This window comes from Ischnura elegans, chromosome 12 (assembly GCF_921293095.1).
Source record: "Ischnura elegans chromosome 12, ioIscEleg1.1, whole genome shotgun sequence".
NCBI classification, from domain to species: Eukaryota; Metazoa; Arthropoda; class Insecta; order Odonata; family Coenagrionidae; genus Ischnura; species Ischnura elegans.
Genome location: NC_060257.1, coordinates 10748438 through 10769920, shown reverse-complemented (window position 1 = coordinate 10769920; position 21483 = coordinate 10748438). Strand labels below are relative to the sequence as shown.

Below are 21483 nucleotides of genomic sequence, written 5' to 3'. Positions count from 1 at the left end.
GGAGGCTCCGGACCCCTCGAACTTCCCCCCCTCGCTACGCCACTGTGCCTTCCCCCGATATGCCCCCAGCCCATTGCATGCAGTTCTGCCAGAGCTTTATTCCCCGTATCAGAACCAAGTCGTGTTGGGACACTGGTATTTGACTTCGCCCGCAGCACGTTTACGAGGGAAAATGAAAAGGGTGGTTAAAGGGAGAAAGGGTTGGATATGTTGAGGAAAGGGATAGTTTTCCTAGGAGGAAGACGTTAAAAAGATCCCATCCTGAGGGAATACTCACGAAAGCAAGCGAGGGACGAGAAAAAAATGATGCGTTTTTTCACGAGTTTTCTCTCCTCCCCTATGTCCCGGGAGCGATTCAAGAATCCAGTTTTACGACCGCTCCGAAGGCGATGATGCCGACAGTGGTTGGAGTGAGCCCCGACTCAGAGGATTCGGACTCAAAAGAGCTTCAAGGGCGGCTCATGCTCTGTGAGGAGAGAGAAAAAATAAAGAACTTCAATCCCCTGAAGCCACTCCCGTTTCTTCTCTACACAGCTCCCATCCATTTTTTAAATCCATTTTCCAAACATTTCTCACAACTCTGCTCCCTGAAGTTACATAATTTATTTATTTATTTTATTCATTAATTTATCTTCTGTATTATTTCTACTGTATAGATACCTTTTTCTCAGCTTATACGCAACCAAACTCTACAAATGAGGCACCAAAATGCACAGAATTTATCAGAGAACATGCGACGGCATACCTTACTTCCTACATATTGCTATTATTTCCTAAAATTGGTTATTAAATAATTAAAAAAAACAAAAGATTACAAAAAAATAAAAAAAAACAAAAACCGGTAAATATTCCTTACGTTAACGGAGCACAAACTGATACATTTGTTCATTTGCAACGATATCTCGCATTCTTTAAATAACTTTTATCAAAATGCGACTGATTCCACATTCAAGTCTCCTGTTGATACGTAAGTATGAGTCATTATGTGCGTTTAACAGTGGATAGTGTAATTACTTCCAATGTTGTGTTTAAAGAGGTCCTCTGACCTCAATTTGTACATGAGCATTCCAATTAAATTTGTACATAAGACCCTGCCTTTTTTTCTACATTTTAAAATTAGAAATGCGCCTATCCCTCTGTGGACCAGCATTGAAAAGAGCGGGGGAAGCCCGCTGGGATCGGGCGCATCACGCTCGTTTATTACTTATTGCTACAAATAAGCGATTGCCTGGTGGCAGCATGCGATTTAAATGAATGAGTGAAAAGGCTATCGATGACCAAAGTAAAGGGACAGAAAATACATTAATTCGAATATCGTTCCACTAGCAAATGAAGTTTGAACCAAATAACTCAGTTTCACTCTCTCCACACATAAATCACAATGAAATCCCATATTTCACTCCTCATATAACCCATTTGACCAAACTATACATGGATCAATTGTTTTCGTGCGCTTGAAAATAATCACTTTTCATGCAATCGCGAAAAATAGACGTCGTCATTTAAAAATCTAAAAGCGGGAAATGTGTACTTCAGGAGTAATAATCTTTCGATTTAGGCATAATAAAAAATAATAGGAAACTACCCTATAAAACCACCGTCCAATATGATTCGCGTGCCTTTGCGGGAAAACCGCGCTGCGTGTTTCGAATCAAGAAATTCGCCCTTCTGGAAAGCACCTTGCAATCGCCCCGGCGTGGAGACTAGCTAAGGATTCGTCTTACCTCGCTAATTTTTCCGCCAAATGGCATTCAATGTCCTCCTCTCTCCCTTGCGTCATTCCATCAATTGTCTACGCTCTAACCTTCCCTTCTTGCGTCCTTCTGCCGCTCCGTCTATCACCTTCCTCCCCCCCACGGACACAATGCCCTTCTGCCTCCGCTGAACTCCTTCCTTCCCCCAAACCCCCGCCTCCACGCCAAGCGTTCAACTCCGTTACGCACAGCTTGTCCTTTTTGTTTCACTGCGTTTCACTTTGTTTCCCATCAGCCCCTTCAGCCTCACTGGTGCCTTCCAACGAGAATCCCCCCCCCCCAATCCCCCATAGTTCCACGAGGAATACCCTCCTATCTGTGAACGAAACTTTTTTTATTAAGAACAATAAAAAAAAACTCGTAAGAGAATAAGTATTATTTTATTCCGTCCCATATTTTATTGTAAATATTTTATCGAACTTCAGATTCCTTTAATTTTGTTTGCACTGTGAATATTTTGCACTTTTTGAGTTAATTTAGACATAAGTATTTTTTAATATTGTACAAATTAAAAATATAATGCATTATTGAGAGCATTTTAAGATGGAAAAGCAAAATAGGCCTTATGAGAATTTTTACGTGGCAAATTTTGAGATGCTGAGTTATCTAGGAATCAATGCACAAAATCAAAAAGAATTCGAAGACGATTAAAATATCTAAAAAAAATATTTTGAAAATATACCTTGATGTTTTGTACAGATCTTTAATGAATTATTAATTTCACGGTAATAGTTACCTGTTAATTACAGTCTACCTGTGCTTAAACCCTAAGTGTGGTATAGATTGGCTTGGGTAGAGCTCTCCCGAACTAAGCCATGGGTTGAAATTTTTGCTCTTACCGAGAAGGGGGCATTGCGTTACATTGGCACCGCACCGCGAGATTTTTAATTTTGGTGACGTCTCCAACCCAGGCTTCATCTGGAATTGAATCGTGTCATTTGGCGATATTTATTTTGCCTCAGATACTCCTCAGGCAACTACGGTCCCCAAAATAATGAGCACCGAGTGAAAAAATAGCATTCTTCACTTCAGAACAATTTTACCTCTGCAAAAATTCAATTATCTTTATTCATTATATAGCTTTTTATCATGTAGAGAATAGCATCAGTGATTTTTAGTCAGACAACATTGATAGAAATTCCTTAGTGGGGAAATATTTTCCTATGCCTACACTCTGTTTACGATTGTACTCTTTCATAATTCAAATTTAGCTGTTGTTGTTGGCATTCAGGGGCGGATCCAGGATTTTATTTCTGTGGGGGCACAAGGGTTTGACAAACAAACATTCTTCTCATACTTGTGATTAAAAACAAGGTACAACAGTTACTGTACAAAATATTCTATACATTTTGACATGATGGTTATTAATATTAAATTAAATGATTGTGGCTCCGTAATGCATAAAACAAAGCAAACGTAATGATGGCAGTATAAAAAAATTGTCTAGGAGGGGCACGTGCCCCCCCTGCTAAATCGGCCTATGTTGCCATTCATTATACGTAGATATATATGTGGTTCATTTTTCACTTTAGGGTAAGTCTCATATTAAGATATCGCATGTAGGCGGTAGTACGGTAAGAAGCCAGGTAATGTTTAGGCTAATATTTTAACCTCATGGAATGATACTACGGACAAACAGAATCCAATTTATTGATTATACACTTTTCCGAAGGAACAGTCACAGTGTCCTCACCGGTCAGGCCTCACCACAAAAAAAACTGCAAAGTGCGCCGTCTGATGCTCAACGAGAAAATTTTCTCAGATGCGCCTAGAAAATGAATTATTTACGTGAAAGCCAGCGTTTCTCAGTCGCTTTTTGCGCGTTATTTCAAGGAAACCAAAGACATGCTGCTGAATCACTTAATAGTGGAGGAAAGGGGGGGTGGATATTTCAACTCCACGGCGGTACTGTAAAAACCTGTTAAGATGAGGTTCAGCTAACGTGAAAGTTATGATGTGGTTCAGAGGTTAATGAATTTATGGGATTCATGAACTTTCACAACTATCAGTCATTCCCAACTAATCCATCAAACCGATCAAGGATACCTGGAAACCCTATCTTGACTGTTCCCAATTTTTTGATTCAGAAATCACCTTGCTTCCTCGTTTCGTGTTCCTGGTAGGCTAATCTCGGTGATTGAACCTTTAACCTAGCCTTACTATCAGCACGAAATATTTCTTAAATGATCCCTTTATCGGTGCATGAAGAACATTTTCTATATCCAGTGAGAAAACTAAAATTTCTGTACACACATTGAGGCTTGATTATGCTGAAAGTGAACGCTGAAAAATCAAATAAATTCTTGATTCAGTTAATTGAATTAATAACTATATCGATATCCATGCATGACGCATTATCGGTTGCTAATTTTTTTCGGGTCTTATACCAGGTCGGTGTCTTCATTTAGTGTAGCATGTAATTGTTTTTTTTCATAATTTACCAGATATATTTAGGTCCCGTGAATTCGTTTCATTAAATATGGAGCACTAAGTACGAAAAATCTTTAACATTCTACCTTTCAAGTCACTGATAGATAAGGATTCAGATATGATTATTAATGGAAATTCAATGGAATAGACAGATAAATTCGGATTACAAAAGCTAAGGGAACCAAAGAAAGCGCCTCCATATACCATGAGCTGCAGTCGCTGATATGGCTGAAGTAGTTATTAATATCTTGAGTTTTTTTCCTTTCACAACTTATTAGCGCTGATGTAGAATTCACTCTCATCGTTCGGCATGTTTGAATGCCAATTAATGCGCTTTTACTCGACGCTTTTGCCCTTTTCATGTTGGTAATGACGTACTGAGGAAGGAACTTTTACTTTCATCAAACAATCAGTAGTTGAAGACGGATAGCTACATTTTTTCGAATGCTACGTAGCAAGTAAAATTTACAAATAGGTGAACAATCGATCCCGTGAATTCGTTTCGTGTTATTTTGTAGATTCATTGCAAAAAGGGCAATTCTCGGCCTCTGCGTATGTGAGCAAGGTTGGAACTGGTCTAATCGAGCAATTCCAGACGGGTCTAATAATCCGATTCTGACTATGCCTTTGATTAAATCAGCCTAAGTTTTGATCGGAAACATTTTTTCGCCAAGTTCGTCGCTAAGGAAGAATGAGAAGTATTAGAATTATTATAAAATATATTCATAAGAATACCACTTGCTTAAAAAATACAGTTTTCGGCGTAGTTCAGTGGAACTCTTTGATATTTAAAATAATGAAAGTCCTCATCTATTTCTAGACTTCTTTATTCCCACCAACCCATGTTTCGGCACATGTCATTTTCAAGATTTATTTTTCAACTAGTTGAAAATGGTTGAAATAAATGAGTGTGGATATAGATTAGGACTTTTACTACGTTAAGTTCCCCCTGCTGTCTTTCTTAAGATCAAACTTTGGAGATTCCAATACTGGTCCAAGCTTTTGGTAACCACGCAGATACCTTCATCAGTCCTTTGTTTTTAATTACTCTGAGGTTTTTCACAGTACTTACATATATTATGCATCCCTGGATGTGGTCAAAATATGCTATCGTTTCCAATCGCTTGAAAACTTTTGCTTCCCTTTACTTTAAAAGCAACCGACGAAAGGCGAAAAATACCTATGGATTATCCCGTGGTTTTTTTCGACCCGGAAAGTGAATGAATGAACAGTCAGGAAAGGTTCAGCACACTGACCTTATTTCGAGTCCTCCAGCGACCCTCTCCCGCCCCACAGCATTTTTCAAGTTGCTAATTATCTCCGGAGTACCATTATATGAATGCCCGTTGACTGAGGTCTCGCGGCCAAGGAATCCAACGCGTTTCATTATTTTGATCTTCCTTTTTTTTCCTGCCGGCAAATCCAGCCTACCCCAAGTTCCCCCTGGTTGCTTGAAGAGAGGAGACCGTTTAATCTGGTTCACAAATGAGCAGCAAGAATGCCATTAAGCTTGAATTTGGAGGCAAACGACAAATTGGAGACGCGTTTTGAGACGGTGGCGGCGGGTTCGATGCGCGCTGCCTCTCATGAATTGATGAGACCGATTCCGAACCAAGTGGTGGCATTCTTTTTCTTTGCACTGATAACAGAATTGTTTTCGTTTTGATAGCGAATAGCCATAGCTTTTTTGGGACCACATACTGAATAAAAATAATATTATTGCCTTAATACTGAGGATGGAAATTCGCTTCGTAAAAAATAATTAGACAATACCAGGATGCGAATCCGGATCCCCCGAAAGATGAATATAATACTTATTTTAAACATGAACTTCATCAAAGATTTGGAGAAAATCTAGGTGAATGCAGCGTTTCAAAGAATCTAGTTCTATGTAAAACAGTAGTATTTAGCATGACATGTTGATATGGATGTCGGCAACCCGCAGACCACAAAATTATCAGTTATTAACTGGTTTATTTTTTTTAAGTGGAAGGATCTTACGGAGATAAAGAGTAGAGAGTGAAGAAAATAGAGTATTTTTAAAAAATAGTCATCAAGAATATGAGTATTTTAATCTCTCGTAGCTGAATTAATTAAAATATGCGGTCGGGGGATGTGAAAAGATTACGGAAAACTTATATTGAGGGTTCTAAGTACGCATGACGCACTGAAGTTGAATTAAATATATAAACACATAAATACAGCCAATATGGCTCAAATTTCTGGTTCATGAGCATCCGCAAGTTACCAGCATAACATAATAAATAACAATTACAGCAGAGTGACTCGACTCCAATAATCACCTTTTGCTAAATATTTTGGTTTTTTTTGCGACTCTCTACAATCTATTTACGTTGAAAACGTTTCGTCATTTTCATTCTCTACCTTGTGAATCCCTCATCGGTATTCATAACGAAGCTGGCTCATTTTGCCTCTAAACTGCCAGTTCCACACAATAACTAAAATTACCTGAATCTCATAAGTGCATCACGGCAGTTTATGCCTTTGTTTAGTGGTAAAGTTAAGAATAAGAAACGCGATGATATTAAGGAATACTCATAGCTAATATAAAATTTTATGCACTTTGATGTGATGAAGCCACTCAGAGAAAAAAAATACTTTTTCTTTCCTTCTACCTCGGGTGAAAAGTAATGACTTCTTGGCAAAAGGAAATTCACTTCATTCTTTCCAACGTGATAATTTATTTCGACCACGGTTTCGACACTGCTTGTTATTATCAAGGTGTCGTGAGTCAAGATAGTCTAGTGTTGAACCCATGTTAGGAAATTATCAGGATGGAACGTATAAAGGGAATTTTCATGTCGCAATTCTTGCTTCAACAAAGTGAAGATCCAAATATTAATAAGAGCTTCTCTTTCTTCCGTTTTGATGCATGATTACCAAATTCTTTTAGGATATCTAACAACGGTAAGCTCGATTTCAGGGTAAATTATTAAACCTAGCAATCATTCAAGGAATCAAAGTCATTTTTTTCTCGCTGAAGAACAGCTCTCCACGTGCTCTTAATCGCACGGCGAATCTTCATCTCATCCATAATGCATGGCTTTGTCACCGGGTGAGCGTTAGGCAAGGACAAATTGCGGGGTATTTTTTTCACGGCCGGAAACATGGAAAAACAATTGAAATCGAGATCTCCGCGCGAGGCAGCAGAGGTCGCCTTTTGCAATAACGGAGGAAAAGGAAAAGATTTCACAGGGGTCGACAGGTGGAGTAGCTGAAGCTGCGGAAGACAGAGCACAAGAAATAGTAAATGAGGCATGGTTGAATAAGAAGCAGAATTTTATTTATTTGTAATGGTCTTCGAGAAGCTTGATGGCTGGCCTATTGATTGGTACTAGGACTTCTGTGGTAAGATTTTCGTATATTAAAAGAAAGGTGCTATTTCGCACTAGTCCGGCCGCACCTTGGATTTGGAGAGAGCATATGGGATATGGCACTGAAATTCTTAATCCTTGAACTTAAAAAATACAAAATAAAGATGCACGATTCGTCAGAAACTGCTACGGACGTACCAAAAGTATTACAGAGGTGTTAAACGAATTAGGCTGAGAGCTGCTAGAGACTCCGAGGCCGCGCGCCAGGCTTAGCTTGCTTGAGATTTGATTGATATTGATAATTGATATTTTCAGAGCATCACGGAGAACTGCATATTGGAAACCCACTATATTTCCGACAGAAACCAAATATTTAAAGAGAGAGTTTTTTGGAACGGATAGGTATGGAATTCTTTTTTCCCCCGAATAATAAAGGACTTCCTCTATACTTTTAAAAAATTGTGCGTTTTAGAAACTGAATATAAAGAATCCTTCCAATTACGGTCACCTGATCAATTGCGTAAATGTTATTCTGAGCAAGTTGTTTTGCAAATACTTTCAAATGATGTCAAGGTAAGGTTGAGATTGTATCATGTTCCGATTACCAATAACCAGGCATTATAAAACTGGCCCTTGAAGTCGCCGACGCAATTGCATACGTAATTATTTTCTTCCTAATCTAAGATCGTGAAATGCGCACTCCAGGAGTAATAATCTTTCGATTTCGGCAATAAAAAAATAATAGGAAACCACCCTATTGTTCCGTGATACACGGTGAATTATCATGCGCATGATCATGCTGAATGATCATGCGAATGAAATCATTCTCCGTGTATAGCGTCCTGTAGGGATGGAATTGGGCTTCCTGCATGCAGTCTCCTTGGTAATCCTCAAGGGTCGAACGCTCGGGAAATGCCATCGATCTCGCATCGAAGGAAAACATTCGACTCGCGAGAGGCGAGAAACCCCGAATTCTTCCTCACCTTTTTTCACGGTCAGCTTGGAGAGAGAGAGAGAGAGAGAGAGCCGAAATGTTTGACAAGTCCTTCCGAATGGAAATGTTTATTGAATTAATGTTGGTGGGAGACGGCACGCTGAATGCGACTCCCAGGAGAGAGAGATTCATAAAGATTCAATCTGACAAGATGAGAATGGGTGGAATGACGCTTAAAATATAGGGATGGCCCGAGAGTTACAAATCACTTTGCTCTCTACCCATTTGGAACGGGCGATTCCGTACGCCTCCTGAATATAACGAGGTGAGTAACCGGAGGAGAGGAGGTGGTCAAATTGGGTATCAATAACCACTGCCCTCCCTTTTGACGTTTCCGTTACAGTCGACCCATGACTTCATTTGACTAATATTCAATCTTGAAGAGTATTTGTCAAATATTTCGGCGTAGTTCGATGAAGTTGTAATCGTGCGTCATCTTTATTGTTGTATTCGGATGCATTACCTATCGCATTGATTTCTTGACTAATTCCTACATTTATACGCAAGCATCTGCAGACCTTTACTTTTGGCTGGTGCCATGTTGTTCTAGTGATTCGAAGGTGCATAGGCGGAAGGTTTGTTGCTGGGGGAGACACGAAATATATCGATCCTTAGTAGTGAACGCAACGAATTTGTTAATAATGAAATTTAAGTTAATGTTAATTGATTCGTCTCCAGTTTTTGCTTTAGTTGTAATGTTTCCCAAAATGCACTTATGTTTTAAATAAATTAGCAATGATATGGCCTTAATTCCTTAAGTAGTAACCACATTCAGATCAAACATGAAAATTTTACGCCATTGTTAGCTCTGAAGTGAAACTATCTTATTCCACATGGAGGGGATAATATAAAAAAGTCTATTCTATTTACACTGAAAATTTCAAGGTGACAGTGCATTTAACAAGCAATTTGAAAGGCAATCGAGACAAACTCCAACCAATCACGGATGAAAAATACGACCGAGGCAAGTCATAAGGTTTCATTTTTTTATGTAAGAACTAGGAGACGCTCTTTCCTAATTCTCAACTCCTAAGTTGCATCTAGTTCCCTGGTTGTGAACAAGAATTTGATTAAAAAGGCGAAGAGAAGGAATGGTGAAAGAAGATGACGTTTTATAATGACAGCTTAGTAATAGGGATGACGTTTTCATGGGTATACGAAGGGATAGATGAAAGTAAGATTGAAGAACAGAGAAGGATGATCTATTATAATGGTTGGAAAATATGGCTGCCATGATACACGCAGGGAAAATTATATCCGTCATTTGCTGCGGAACTAGGTCGAAATCAGCTAACTTAAGTAGTCGAAGCTTCGCTGAAATAGACGAAATTTTCACGATACATATATTAAACATCCACCTTAATTTTGCAGATTTTGCCTAAGTATTTTCTCAGGCGTGGAATTTCTATGATGATGATAAACAAAGATATCGTATTGTCCACAATTTATTAAACCAGTACTACTCGTGTTTCGATTGTTATACAATCATCCTCAGGTGCTAATAGAAACTCCATTTACTTTAAAAATAGACAGAATTTCTATATTTTAGACCGGTGTGTGTTGAAAAGTGTTCTGCAGATTCAGGCGTGATATAGTGAAAGCTATTAGCGAAGTATTGACATAAAAGGGTGTTGCACTTCTCCGCAAGTATTTAATGCGATCGACGCGTTTCGGTGCGCAGAACAATCATCTGGTACAAGACCAAATTTGTACCAGATGATGACTCAGTGAGCCGAAACGTACTCAGTAAATACTTGTGGAAAAGTACAACTAACTTTCGTTTTAATATGTTGAAAAGTGCCACAAAAAATTGTGAACGACCAACTGCTTTCTTCAAATTTTAACTTTAGTGAACGATACCTAACGCCACCACCGATGCCTCTTAGAAGTTGAGGATCATAAATTGGTGAAGGGAGGGAATGGCGAAAGAAGAAGACAAGCGGGGACGAATGATAAGCAGAAGGGAAAGAAGGAGGTTTAAGAGGAGAGAGAGCCAATGGCTGCGAACTAAATGCGAATGAGACGGGAAGGGAGGAAAGAGATGGAAGGGCCTCCTTCGGTGTTGGAGGAGGCGGGAACGCCGCTTGCAACTTGTGCGGAGCGCCGAATGAATAAAAGATTAGCAGCCAGACGTCCCTTCCTATACACACACACATTCACATATATATTCCTCCTCCTCCTCCCATCACGTTGAAGGAAGAGGAAAAAAAAAGAAACGGATGGGTTGTTCCCGGAGGCGCCGCTCTCGCGTGGGATGGCGTTGGCGTCGAACCTTCAACGTCAACCCTTCCCACCCCCTCCACGCTGTCCACGTCAGGGCCTCAAGAGTCACCAGGGGCGACGGACGATTTGGTGGAATGTTTATTGATGGCGCACACACACACACACACAAAATATATATTCCAAAAAAATAAAATATTCTCACTAATTTATTTGATATATTACGAAGTTTTATCAAAGGGCAAAGGAGATATTTGCTGTTCTTTAAAAATGCCTATGATTGGACGGCATCGAGGCAACAAGGTAAATTTACTGCAATGAAATCAGTTTTTGAATATACCAAATGCTGACGGAAATCTTTATTTATCTTTGAAAGCAGTTGAAACATTATTACTTTTTTTATTAAAATATTTACCCCCTTTCTGAGAACTCAACTTCAGATGCCTCGTACTGCCGCTTGCAGTTTATTCTATCTTCATCACGTAGCGCTTACAGAACCTTTTTTCAGTCTATGACAAGGTCTTTGAGCGATTATATATTTATCTCTACAACTTCGGTAAAACCCTCCCATTATTTATTAGATAAATAGTACAAATGCAATCAATAATAACAAAGAATGAGTAGACCAAATTAGTCCCAAAGTAGACGCGGGTTGCCGTTCGTTGATACCGGTTTTTTCTTATACTAGCTTCGCTGGTTCTCCTAAGCATGTATGTATCCATAAACTATAAAAGATATGGCCATACCACGTGCCAGACTAGTATTTCAAGTGCATATGGCGGATGCTTCGTGTATCTGCCCTCTACCTTCCAGCGACAATAACTGTCAGTGGACTTGTTGGAATGGATTATTTGAAGAAGCTTATGCTTCCGGCCGCCGTCCTGTCAAAATATTATCTTGCTATATGAGCCCAGCAGTTTCCCACCCTCGTACTAGGCGTAAAGGTGTTACAGACGAAAAATATGACATCTACCTCCTGGTTTTTGAGTCATCCGAAATACGCCTTTCACATTGCCAAGACCTCAGTAAATCGTCGAAACAATTTATTTTTACTCAGATGAGTTCGTGACGCTATATTTTGGTGGCAAGCGCAGAAAGCGAGGCTTAAGATAGACCACCCCCTACGCCTTATCATTTCATCGGTGTGCTATTCCAGCCCCAGTTCTAGTTTATTTTGAACTGCAATCACATCAAAAGTGGCTAGATACTTATGATTCTCTTATCTGAAAGTTATTAGACATTAATGCAATTTTCACGCAATTTTCACGAAAAAATAGTGGAAAAATAGGTTTTGCTACACTATCATTATATAACTTTAATATTTCGTTTTTTTTAATTCTTATTTTTAATATAAATAGTCTTTAAGTTAGATAACTTTAAGTTAGATAACTTTAAGTTAGATAAAGTCTTAGATAACTTTAAAGTAAATAGAGTAAATAGAGTTAATATTTTACTCTTATTCGACAAGTAGCTCGGAAAATGTTGAAGCTTTGGTGATTTTCACTAGTACCCTACCAATTCTCATGATGTAATCGATATTATAAAAGCATTAAATGCATAGAGCTATTCCCAGTATCAGAAATTATTCAAGCACTTGATATCTTACGTTAAAATCATTCAGAATCTCCAATAAGTTGAGATTATCATTGCGGGCAACATGTCGTGTTTGTCATTGTACAAACACTCATTATCGAAATTTTTGCCATCGTCAAATCTTTTTTTTTGTATTTTTTTCATAAATTTTTAATCGTCAAATTTTTTTTCACGAACATATTATAAATATTTTTTCCCCAGCGTGAGATGCCGCATTATTCATGGCGTTCCCTGTATTGGAGAGAGAAGAGAGTATGCACGAGCCTTGAGCGATGTAAATTAGTTAGCCTGGACAGGAACAACCGTTGCGTCCGCCCCCCTTCCCCTCACAGCGAGAATTATACCCAGCTCCGCCTCCCACCCCTCCAACCCCCTCCCCCCTAACCTTCCCACTCCCTCTTCCATACACCTTCCGTTTTTATGCTCACTCCAGGCTCCGTCATTTTTTTGTCTAATCGCACATAAGATTCTTCCCCCGTCACTCTTTATCTGCAGTCGCTAAGTCACCATAGTACGATACCCACAAATAACTGAGGATTTAGAATTTCACGCTGAATTTAGAACTCCACATTTTTTAAGCTCATCAAGAAATATTTGTACGTGATTATTATTACTGATATATGAGTTAAATAATGACAACTGGGATACAGTTTCATTAATATCTTCATAGGGAATTTTTGAAAGACACGTACATCATCGATTCCCCTTCGAATTAGCTGGTGAAATTGATTCATGAACACCACCACAATTCAATTTTCTTAACTGTGACTTCAATAACCTTGGTGTAAGGACAAGACTTACACGAAACTTAAAAGATTCAAAATACCTTCAACCTTGTCACCTGGAGTAATTCTAGATTTAACAAAATTTTGAATACCTGTATCAGGCATGTTTTATTTAATTAGGCCAATACAATAAATATTTTCAACCATATTATTTTTTAATATCCTAATACCATTACAGCTCAACTGCTCTTCATCTGCATTTTTAAAGTGAAATGGTACAATACACATAACTTGGTGACTTCAAGCTCATTTAATCCATGGATACAATGATGTGTGCTCGTACAAATTCTTAAAAAGAATTTAATTTGAAGTTTCAGTGTGCCCTAATCTCCCAATCGTAGACAAGCAATTATGCGGTAACTGATTGTATCATAGGAAATACACATAATAGACTTGAAAGCTATTCGAAATGGTTTTCAGGAGAAAATTACACCTATTGCTATTTTATTTGGCCAATTATTTCTTTCTCGTGCACACCTATTTTAATCTGCTGCGTTGGTATGAAATAAATTTCACGGTATCTAAAATTTGATTTTTTGATAAGCACCAAGCCACCCAGTCAGTTATTTCTTGGTCAGTTATTTCTACGCTCAAAGTCGAACTAAATGAATGCATTGAACTACTTGGAAGTCCAATAAATTCCTCAAGAACACATGGGAAAGACACTTTAAAGTAACAATTTCAGAGACAGGAAAAATGTTCAACCGAGTTACTGCATGAGTTCTGAACCTAGCCAGCTTTTTCATCCCTTTCTCATCGGATTTGAAGGATAATGAAATGAAATAGAATCAAGGGCCATCTAAAAATATCATCTAATTAACCATCTGTAGAGAGGAAACAATCGCTATAGTTTCTGCAGGAGATCTAAAGAGTGAGATTTCCGATCTAATCAGGATCACGTTAATGTCTCCACTGTGGCGTAGAGCGAAGGCACTATGCCTTTCTTAGGTGAAAATTTCCTTCCATAACACCATACCATATCATATCAGGCATGTGATCATATTTATTTAGGTTAAAAGAGTGTGTATTCCTACGTATCACATGAGTTCGAGGGAAAATAATTGATCCATAACTGTACCGCTATATTTTTATTAAGTACTCCACTTTTCGACAGACCTTATGCAATTTACCAAAAATGTTTCAGTTATTATTTAGTGATACACAAAATTATATACATACTCTAAGAACTACTGTCATCAGCGTAACATCTGCCCGCCGCTATCTTGTACATCTTCATTTTAATCTTGGCGAATGAGGATAGAAATATCGAAAAACCCAATAAATTTTAATACGATTTCAGAGACCACCAAAATAACAGGATGTTATTGCAGAATTTGAGTTCTTTTTTAATAAGAACCAGAAGCAATAGCAGTCTGTCATTTTTCTTAATAATTTTTATTGAGAATATGTTAAATATACTTCCAATATCAAGGAGAGACAAATATAGTCTACCCACTCTTCAAGGCATGTGATCATATTTATTTAGGTTAAAAGAGTGTGTATTCCTACGTATCACATGAGTAAGGAAAGAAAAAAATCTTGCGGTACATCTCTCCAAACTGACTATCTTTACACTTAGCATTTTTACGCATAAGTGCACTTAAAGATAACATGTTCTTATGGACTATCAAGTTTCGAGCATAAACCCTTATAAGGCAACGGGAGAGACCGGGTGTACGCCAGTTCAGTCAATGATTGACCCCCTTTCTCGAGGAGGGAGTGCATGAAAACTTACGAGCAGATGAAATGCAGGCAACAGGAAGGTAGGGCTAGAGCATGGCTTCGATATTAGCTCCGGTGTTGTTGAAGCTCGCCGGCTGGCAAGAACGAGGGGTCTGAGGGCGCGCAGTATTTTTTCACCCGCCGCTAGGGGGGGCTGGTGGCGCCGGGGGTGGAGTGAGGTGGGATTCAGGGGCGTGGCTGGACGGCATCCAGTCGCTCACACACGATCAGATCGGACGTAAGGGGGGGCACAACGCCTCGAGACCATCAACCCCTTCGAACCAACTCTCCCTCGTCCTCTCCTCCCTCAGGAAGGGTTCACAAAGTCCACGCTTTCTTGCCAAAGAAACATTTCATCGTTTAAAGTTACGAGAAAACCAACCCTTACAAATACTTTCAATTCAGGTCAGCAACTCTGGCGAATAAAACTTGCAGCAAGGTGAGAAATACTACCACCATGGAATCTTCTTTAAGTTCTTGAAGATACTCTGAGATTAAGATTTAACTATAAGCCGAAACGTTGTCATGGCCTCTAACTACATTTTTATGACCAAATCTTCAAGAAATGCAACCTTTTACAATGAGGAAGACAACTCTGATGAGATATATTAAATCGAGAATTTGCTACAAAATGGGAAAGTCTATCTATGCAGAAGTTTCTTCTTGATGTAAAGGATACACCGTGATGAATTTTTTAAAATGCTTACAAATATGACATAATCCAGCTCAGCAGAATCCATACTCTCATTCCCATTCTTGATATTAACGTATGCCCACTGTGTGATTAATGGAAACCATGTACTTTGATTTCGATATAACAGTGCATCGAACAAGCCTATTTACTTTTTTCTCGACAGCCAGGGCAAAGATCTGCTCAGCGCACCACGAATTCTCTCACGTCCACCATTGAGTCGATGCATTGCGATCGAAAAACGAAAACTTCGATCAAACGAAACGATTTCTTCGATTAATCGATTTATCGAAAATTCTGAACGTTCATCTTTTGATTCATCCTTCTGACGCTGGGGTATATTTCTACTCAACGCACCACGTTCTCCATCATTTGCAGTATTTCATTGAAGCATTGAGGTCGAAAAACCAATATTTTGATTGAACGAAACGATATTTTCGATCAATCGAAGTATCGAAAATGCTGAAAGTTTCTCCTTGCTTCATCCCTCTGACGCTGAGCCAGTATTGAATGCATGCATTGGGTTGAAAAATCGAAACTTTGATTTAACGGAACGATGTTTTCGATTAATCGATGTATCGGAAATGCTAAACTTGCTTCATCCCTCTGACGCTGGGGCACAGAGCAGCTCCCCGTATCCCGTCCGCCTACCCTTACCTCTCCTCCCCCTGAGCCCCATCCCTCCCTATATCTTCCTTTCATATTCCCTCCTAGCAGCCACGCCCCCGCATATCTCTGCTCCTCCGGGAACGCCCACCTCCGCTGCCCCTCCGCCCCCGCCGTCCCCCCACCCCGCCTCCAACCACGCAAAGAACACGAAAGGTCGCCCACGGGTCCAACAACCACACACTGTCCTGACCAACATCCTCTCCTCCTCCCCCACATGCAACCCTTTAACCCAACCTCGTACCACCATCACTCCCGCCTCCACTCCTCCCCTAAATTCTCTCTCGTGGGGTCCCTTCCTTCTTTCTAATCAACTTCCTCCGTGTGTGTACGTGAGAGCTTTCCAAACATCCAAACTCCACCGCCGTGCCAACGTTCCGCGTTGGCTTCCTCGATGACTGGAAAATATCATCGATGACTTTGACCAAAGCGATTGGATGATGTCTTCAAATACCAATAACAAGCATAGACTGCTACAATACAATGACTAACACTACGACTACCGTCAAAAGTCAACGAATTCTCCATTAAAAGTCGGCAATCAATGGTTAGTGAACACTCAGTAGCCCCATGCCACACTGTAGTACCACAGGAAGAGGTTTTGCTGAAATAATACTATATTTTTCCTGGGGAGATGTCACAATATTAAAAAAAAACGCCATTACTTGAAAGTTGCCTTATAATCAACCGTTGTAGGGTAAAGGAATATATACAGCTTTTTGGGTTGACAATTGCTTTATTTTGTTTGTGGTGAATTGATGTTTGCCTACTGTGGTCAAAGAATTATTGATCAATAAATGTTGAAAGAACTTAAGCGATTAGACAGTAAAAAGATTGTTCTTTTCATTATTTATAAGAAATAAACTTAAGTTATAGGCTCCTAAAAGCAATGGTGAATCTTAGCGTAAACTTTTTTGTATTTCACGAAATATTGAACAAAGTAGCCTCTTATATTAAATAGGCTCTTTTTTTGCCTAAATATTTATTTTTCCATATAAACTTTTGACGGAAAATGAGTTTACGCATAAAGATGTCACTTGCAGTTAATTGGGTGACATAGAGGTTGTTTTCTTTCAGCCTAACCCAGAAATGGTTGCATAGTAACCATAGCTACGGTAAGCATTGATTAACATATTTCCTTCTTCTTTTACTTCCAGGTCAAGATCTGGTTCCAGAACCGCCGCAGCAAGTACAAGAAGATGATGAAGGCCGCCCAGCAGCAGGTTTCCCAGCCCTCAACGGCCCAAGTGGGCCCCGGCTCGAACCCCGGTGGACCCGGTTTACAACCCCCGCAGCCACATCCCCTCTCTTCACTGTCCGGAGGCCCTCAGGTCGGCTCCGGAGGCGAAGACGAAGCCATGAGCGACGGAGGACAGGCATACGGTCAACACGGCACCCCGACACCCTCTTCGACCCCAGTCTCCGACGAGATGTGCTCCCCACAACCTCCGCCCCTGATCCCGTCCTCGCCGCCCCTAGGCATCGGCGGACACGGGGGCAACGGTGGAGGCCCTGGCGGACACCACCTGCACTCCCTAGGCGGCGGTGGAAACGGCGGTGCAGGGAGCGGAGCTGGAGGCGGCGGTGGAGGCGGCTTCAACACCTCCTGGGACATGAAGCACGTGGTGAACCAGATGCAGATGAGCGCGGCGGCGGCTGCGGCTGCCGCTTACGCGATGCCGCACCACCACCATCATCAGTACTCGTGGTACCAGGCCAGTACGGAGCCGGGGAACGTTTCGATGAACCCTCAGGGTCTGCTGACGTAGCGCGCGGTTGATAGGGGACAAAGTTACGACTTTGACTGGTGAACGAAAGGACCTCTTTGTCAAAAAGTGGCCGACGTTGTTGTTTCCTTCTGACCGATCCCCTTGGTATCCAGAGTCGTTTATCCCTGCATCAAAGGAACATCGCCATGGTACCAAGCTGGCGCGGAGCCTTAAGTGTTGACTAGGCCGCTGACGTACGGCTCGGATCGGGAAAGAAGCTTCAACCTTGACTGGTGAAAAAGGACCTCTTTTGTAAAAGTGGCTAGGTTTAATCCCTTTTGCCGGAGCTTGCTATCCGAAGCTGTGGTTCCAGGTATCAACATATTTTTCCAGAAGCCCTTTCAACAGGCAAGCTACTGCTTATGCGCAGAAAAGTGGCGTGTCCTTAAGGAGGAGTTTAAAAAGGTGGATCAGCTGTCTGTCGGGTAGTGTTAACTTCATTGTCGATACTCGTGGTGCTTGAGGACGTACTGACAAGCATAGCGCAGTTAGCTCGATAAAAGCAGAGGGGTAGGAGAGTGGACATTGGTAAGGGCAAGGGACCGATCAAATGTCCCGTGAATTTTCTTCTTTCTGTCGTGAAGGAAAGGAATGTTTCGAAGTGGTTGACCCAGTGCGTTGGAAAATTAGCACGCCTTGTCTCGAAGTATACGTGTTCTTTTGTGTTGAGGACCTCAAATGGTGCGTTGCTGTTATCGAGTACAGGTGAATGTGAGATTCTCCAGTAAAGACACGCTTTCCTTTGGAAGAAATTTCTAAATCGGGTTTTGTCTTTACGCATGTGCAACTTTAGGGGTTACGAAGTCACTCAACAAAATGGCTTCTTCAAGAACAGAGTGAATAATTATCGGTTAAACCTGAGAAAAGTGAAGGAGCACATGAACAGAAGGATTAATGAACAATGCGAGTTAAAGGAAAAGAGAGAAGCAAAATTTTCAGTACGATCTTAACTCCCAGTAAATACTTACAGTGAGTTCTTCGGTATTTCAAAAGAAACTCATTGAAAATGTCTTCTTTTCCGCTTGTGGTATTTTAATTTTCGATGGGTGATTCTGATAAAAAGTGCTTGGATATTTGCTTACTCATGAGACCACACCTCCAGTGCAAAAGAGTGACAGTTTTTGGGTCGAAAAAACTGTTGATAGTGCTAAAGCTCAGTGATGAAATTATTGGCTCCCAACGTAGCTGGACTGCAGTGGGTCAGTGCAATTCTACGGCTAAGAGATTATGCTAGTGACATCGCAGTTTGACTTTGTTTTGTACCCAGCTAACTTGTACGTTGAAGTACTGGAAAATTAGGTAGTAAATAAGTGTTTTTCATCTGTGCAACACTGTGGTCAAACTCGGGATAAAAAAAAAACATTGAACACAGCATTGAAATTAAATAATGCCCACGTTGAAACAATTATACAATATCACGTGCTCCCCAGAGGCCGGGAGAAATAGACTGCCGTGTTTAAACCTCTTCACTAGTAATTATGTAACCAATATGTTTGTGGATGATCGAATGTCTGTTTTTTTTCGGGCTTTGAAAATTATATACATACATAAATATATATTCTTGGATATGAGTCGTTTCCTAAGTGTGAAAGGTCGTTGTTATGACGACGAGGTATCGCAGAAAGATCGTCATTCCGATGAAATGGGTCTTGTTTCTCAGGACCTCGTGAAAAATAACGTAGAAACATCAAAAACGGAAATAAAATGGACTGTTAACTGAAGAATGGTATTGATGGCATTGGCTGAGCTACAAATCGAGTCCTTGGCGTTTGTTCATAACGGATAGCGTGATCCGTGTCGAAACTACAGATTTTACTACGAGCAGAAAAGGAGACAAAGGTGCTGATGTTACAAAAGAGCAGAGGAAAGGGTGTGGAGTAGAGATTTGGAAGTTGAAAAGCTAGAAACTAATTCTTGGCCGAGTAATCTTCTTTTCAATCTCTCAGCGATTATCCCGTCCATGAAAAAAGTCGCCATTCTATCTGCTCTGGAAAGTCTCTAGATCTCTTCAATGTTCATATTCAGATAGCTCCTCCTTGTCGTGTTTCACCTCGTTTTTGTTAGTTTTTTTGTAAAATATTTTGAATAATATACATTAAAAATACTTCCCAAATTCATGTATCAAAAACGGAATATTTGGTTACAAAAAAAACGAATTTTGCCACCTTAATAAGGATGTATGTTTCAACTTGACTAAGCGTTCAGTACGAAGCATGTACGTGTTTTTGACTACAATCCCAATTCATGAAAAAGCTGTAGCATGAAAATGTTTCAGTTTATCTGCCTCAAAATTGACCTGTTGATACAGCTTTGAATGGTGGACAGATATTGTACATCACTCTTATTCAAGGCCCGAGATTTGAAGTAATTACACTATTTATTGTTGAGGATTAAAACGGAGGCCACGTTGTTGTACGGTACGCTATTCTTTTTTTTTAAAGCATTTGGTTAACCACGTTCGTTACCATTCCATCTTTTTTTTCCCCGAAAGTGTAAGATGAAGTTGTATAAAGTTTATTTTTTATTTTACTCGTGTGAACGTACCCCCATGGGATGAATTGTAATAAAAATCTTATCTGGAATGTTTGAAGTTTTACCAAAACAAATTAATATTATATTATTTACTAAGCTATAATGTGACATGATGGTAAATGTAAATTTTGAATCGTGTTTTTTTCTCTGTAAAATACACTATTAATATGAGCGAATGTTTTGTGATTTCATTGACTCGCTTTCTCCTCACCACGATCATCTCTTGTAGATATTAACGATGTCTCAAAAAAAGTTTTTGACTTTGACAAAGGCATTGGATTTTGATAACATTTTTGAAGATTGGATTGGGAGAATAAGCATTAATCCAGAAAAGCAACCATACACCTGAAGACTCCTTAAACATCTTGAAGTAAAGTTACCTAAAATACAATAATGTTACAGTGCCCACATAGAGCTTAGGAAGGCGTTTAAAATACATGAATTTATTTTATAAATGCTGCAGTTTAAATGAGTATTTAAATTCTGGATAGTTGATGTGGCAGTTAGAATATTTCTAATCTGCACACGATTGGTGTTCTTATGAACCCAGAAAAATAGCACCGATCCAATCAGCTTCGAATCAGTTTTAAATACTAATAAGAAACTTCTTTCTTACGTAATGTATATTATGAAATAACAGTTAAATTAGTCAAATGCTCCTGATACGTTCAAATCCAATGGCTGCTTAATCAAAGTGGGCACTTGTTGTGGTTAGTAGTTAAAAATATGCCAAAAATTATGTTTCTCAAAGCTGACGACCGTGACAGGAATGCTGAATTGAAAGCCGAGAAACAGTTAACCTCATCATAAATAGCAAAGTATTTACTGTGGAATCTAGAGGTCAGCTTATAGCCATATAAAAGTACTGCGAGTAACTTCAGGGCTAAATACACGTTATCCTAAGAAATGAGATTCAAAATAGCGTAAGTATACAAAGGTAACTGACGAATGCAGGAAGGCTGGGCTCGAGCTTCAGAGTGAGGGATTCAAAT

The 21483-nt window shown here is 39.7% G+C and overlaps 1 protein-coding gene across 1 annotated transcript in view; it reads left to right on the top strand.

The window, feature by feature from the left end:
• LOC124169109 (homeobox protein DLX-2-like) overlaps positions 1-20667 on the top strand; it is a 208618-nt gene extending 187951 nt beyond the window's left edge. Inside the window, exon 3 of the mRNA XM_046547601.1 lies at positions 17348-20667. Coding sequence (XP_046403557.1) covers positions 17348-17959 — 612 coding nt within the window. The 3' untranslated portion in view covers positions 17960-20667. The remainder of the gene's footprint in view (positions 1-17347) is intronic.
• Positions 20668-21483: the final 816 nt, after the last annotated feature.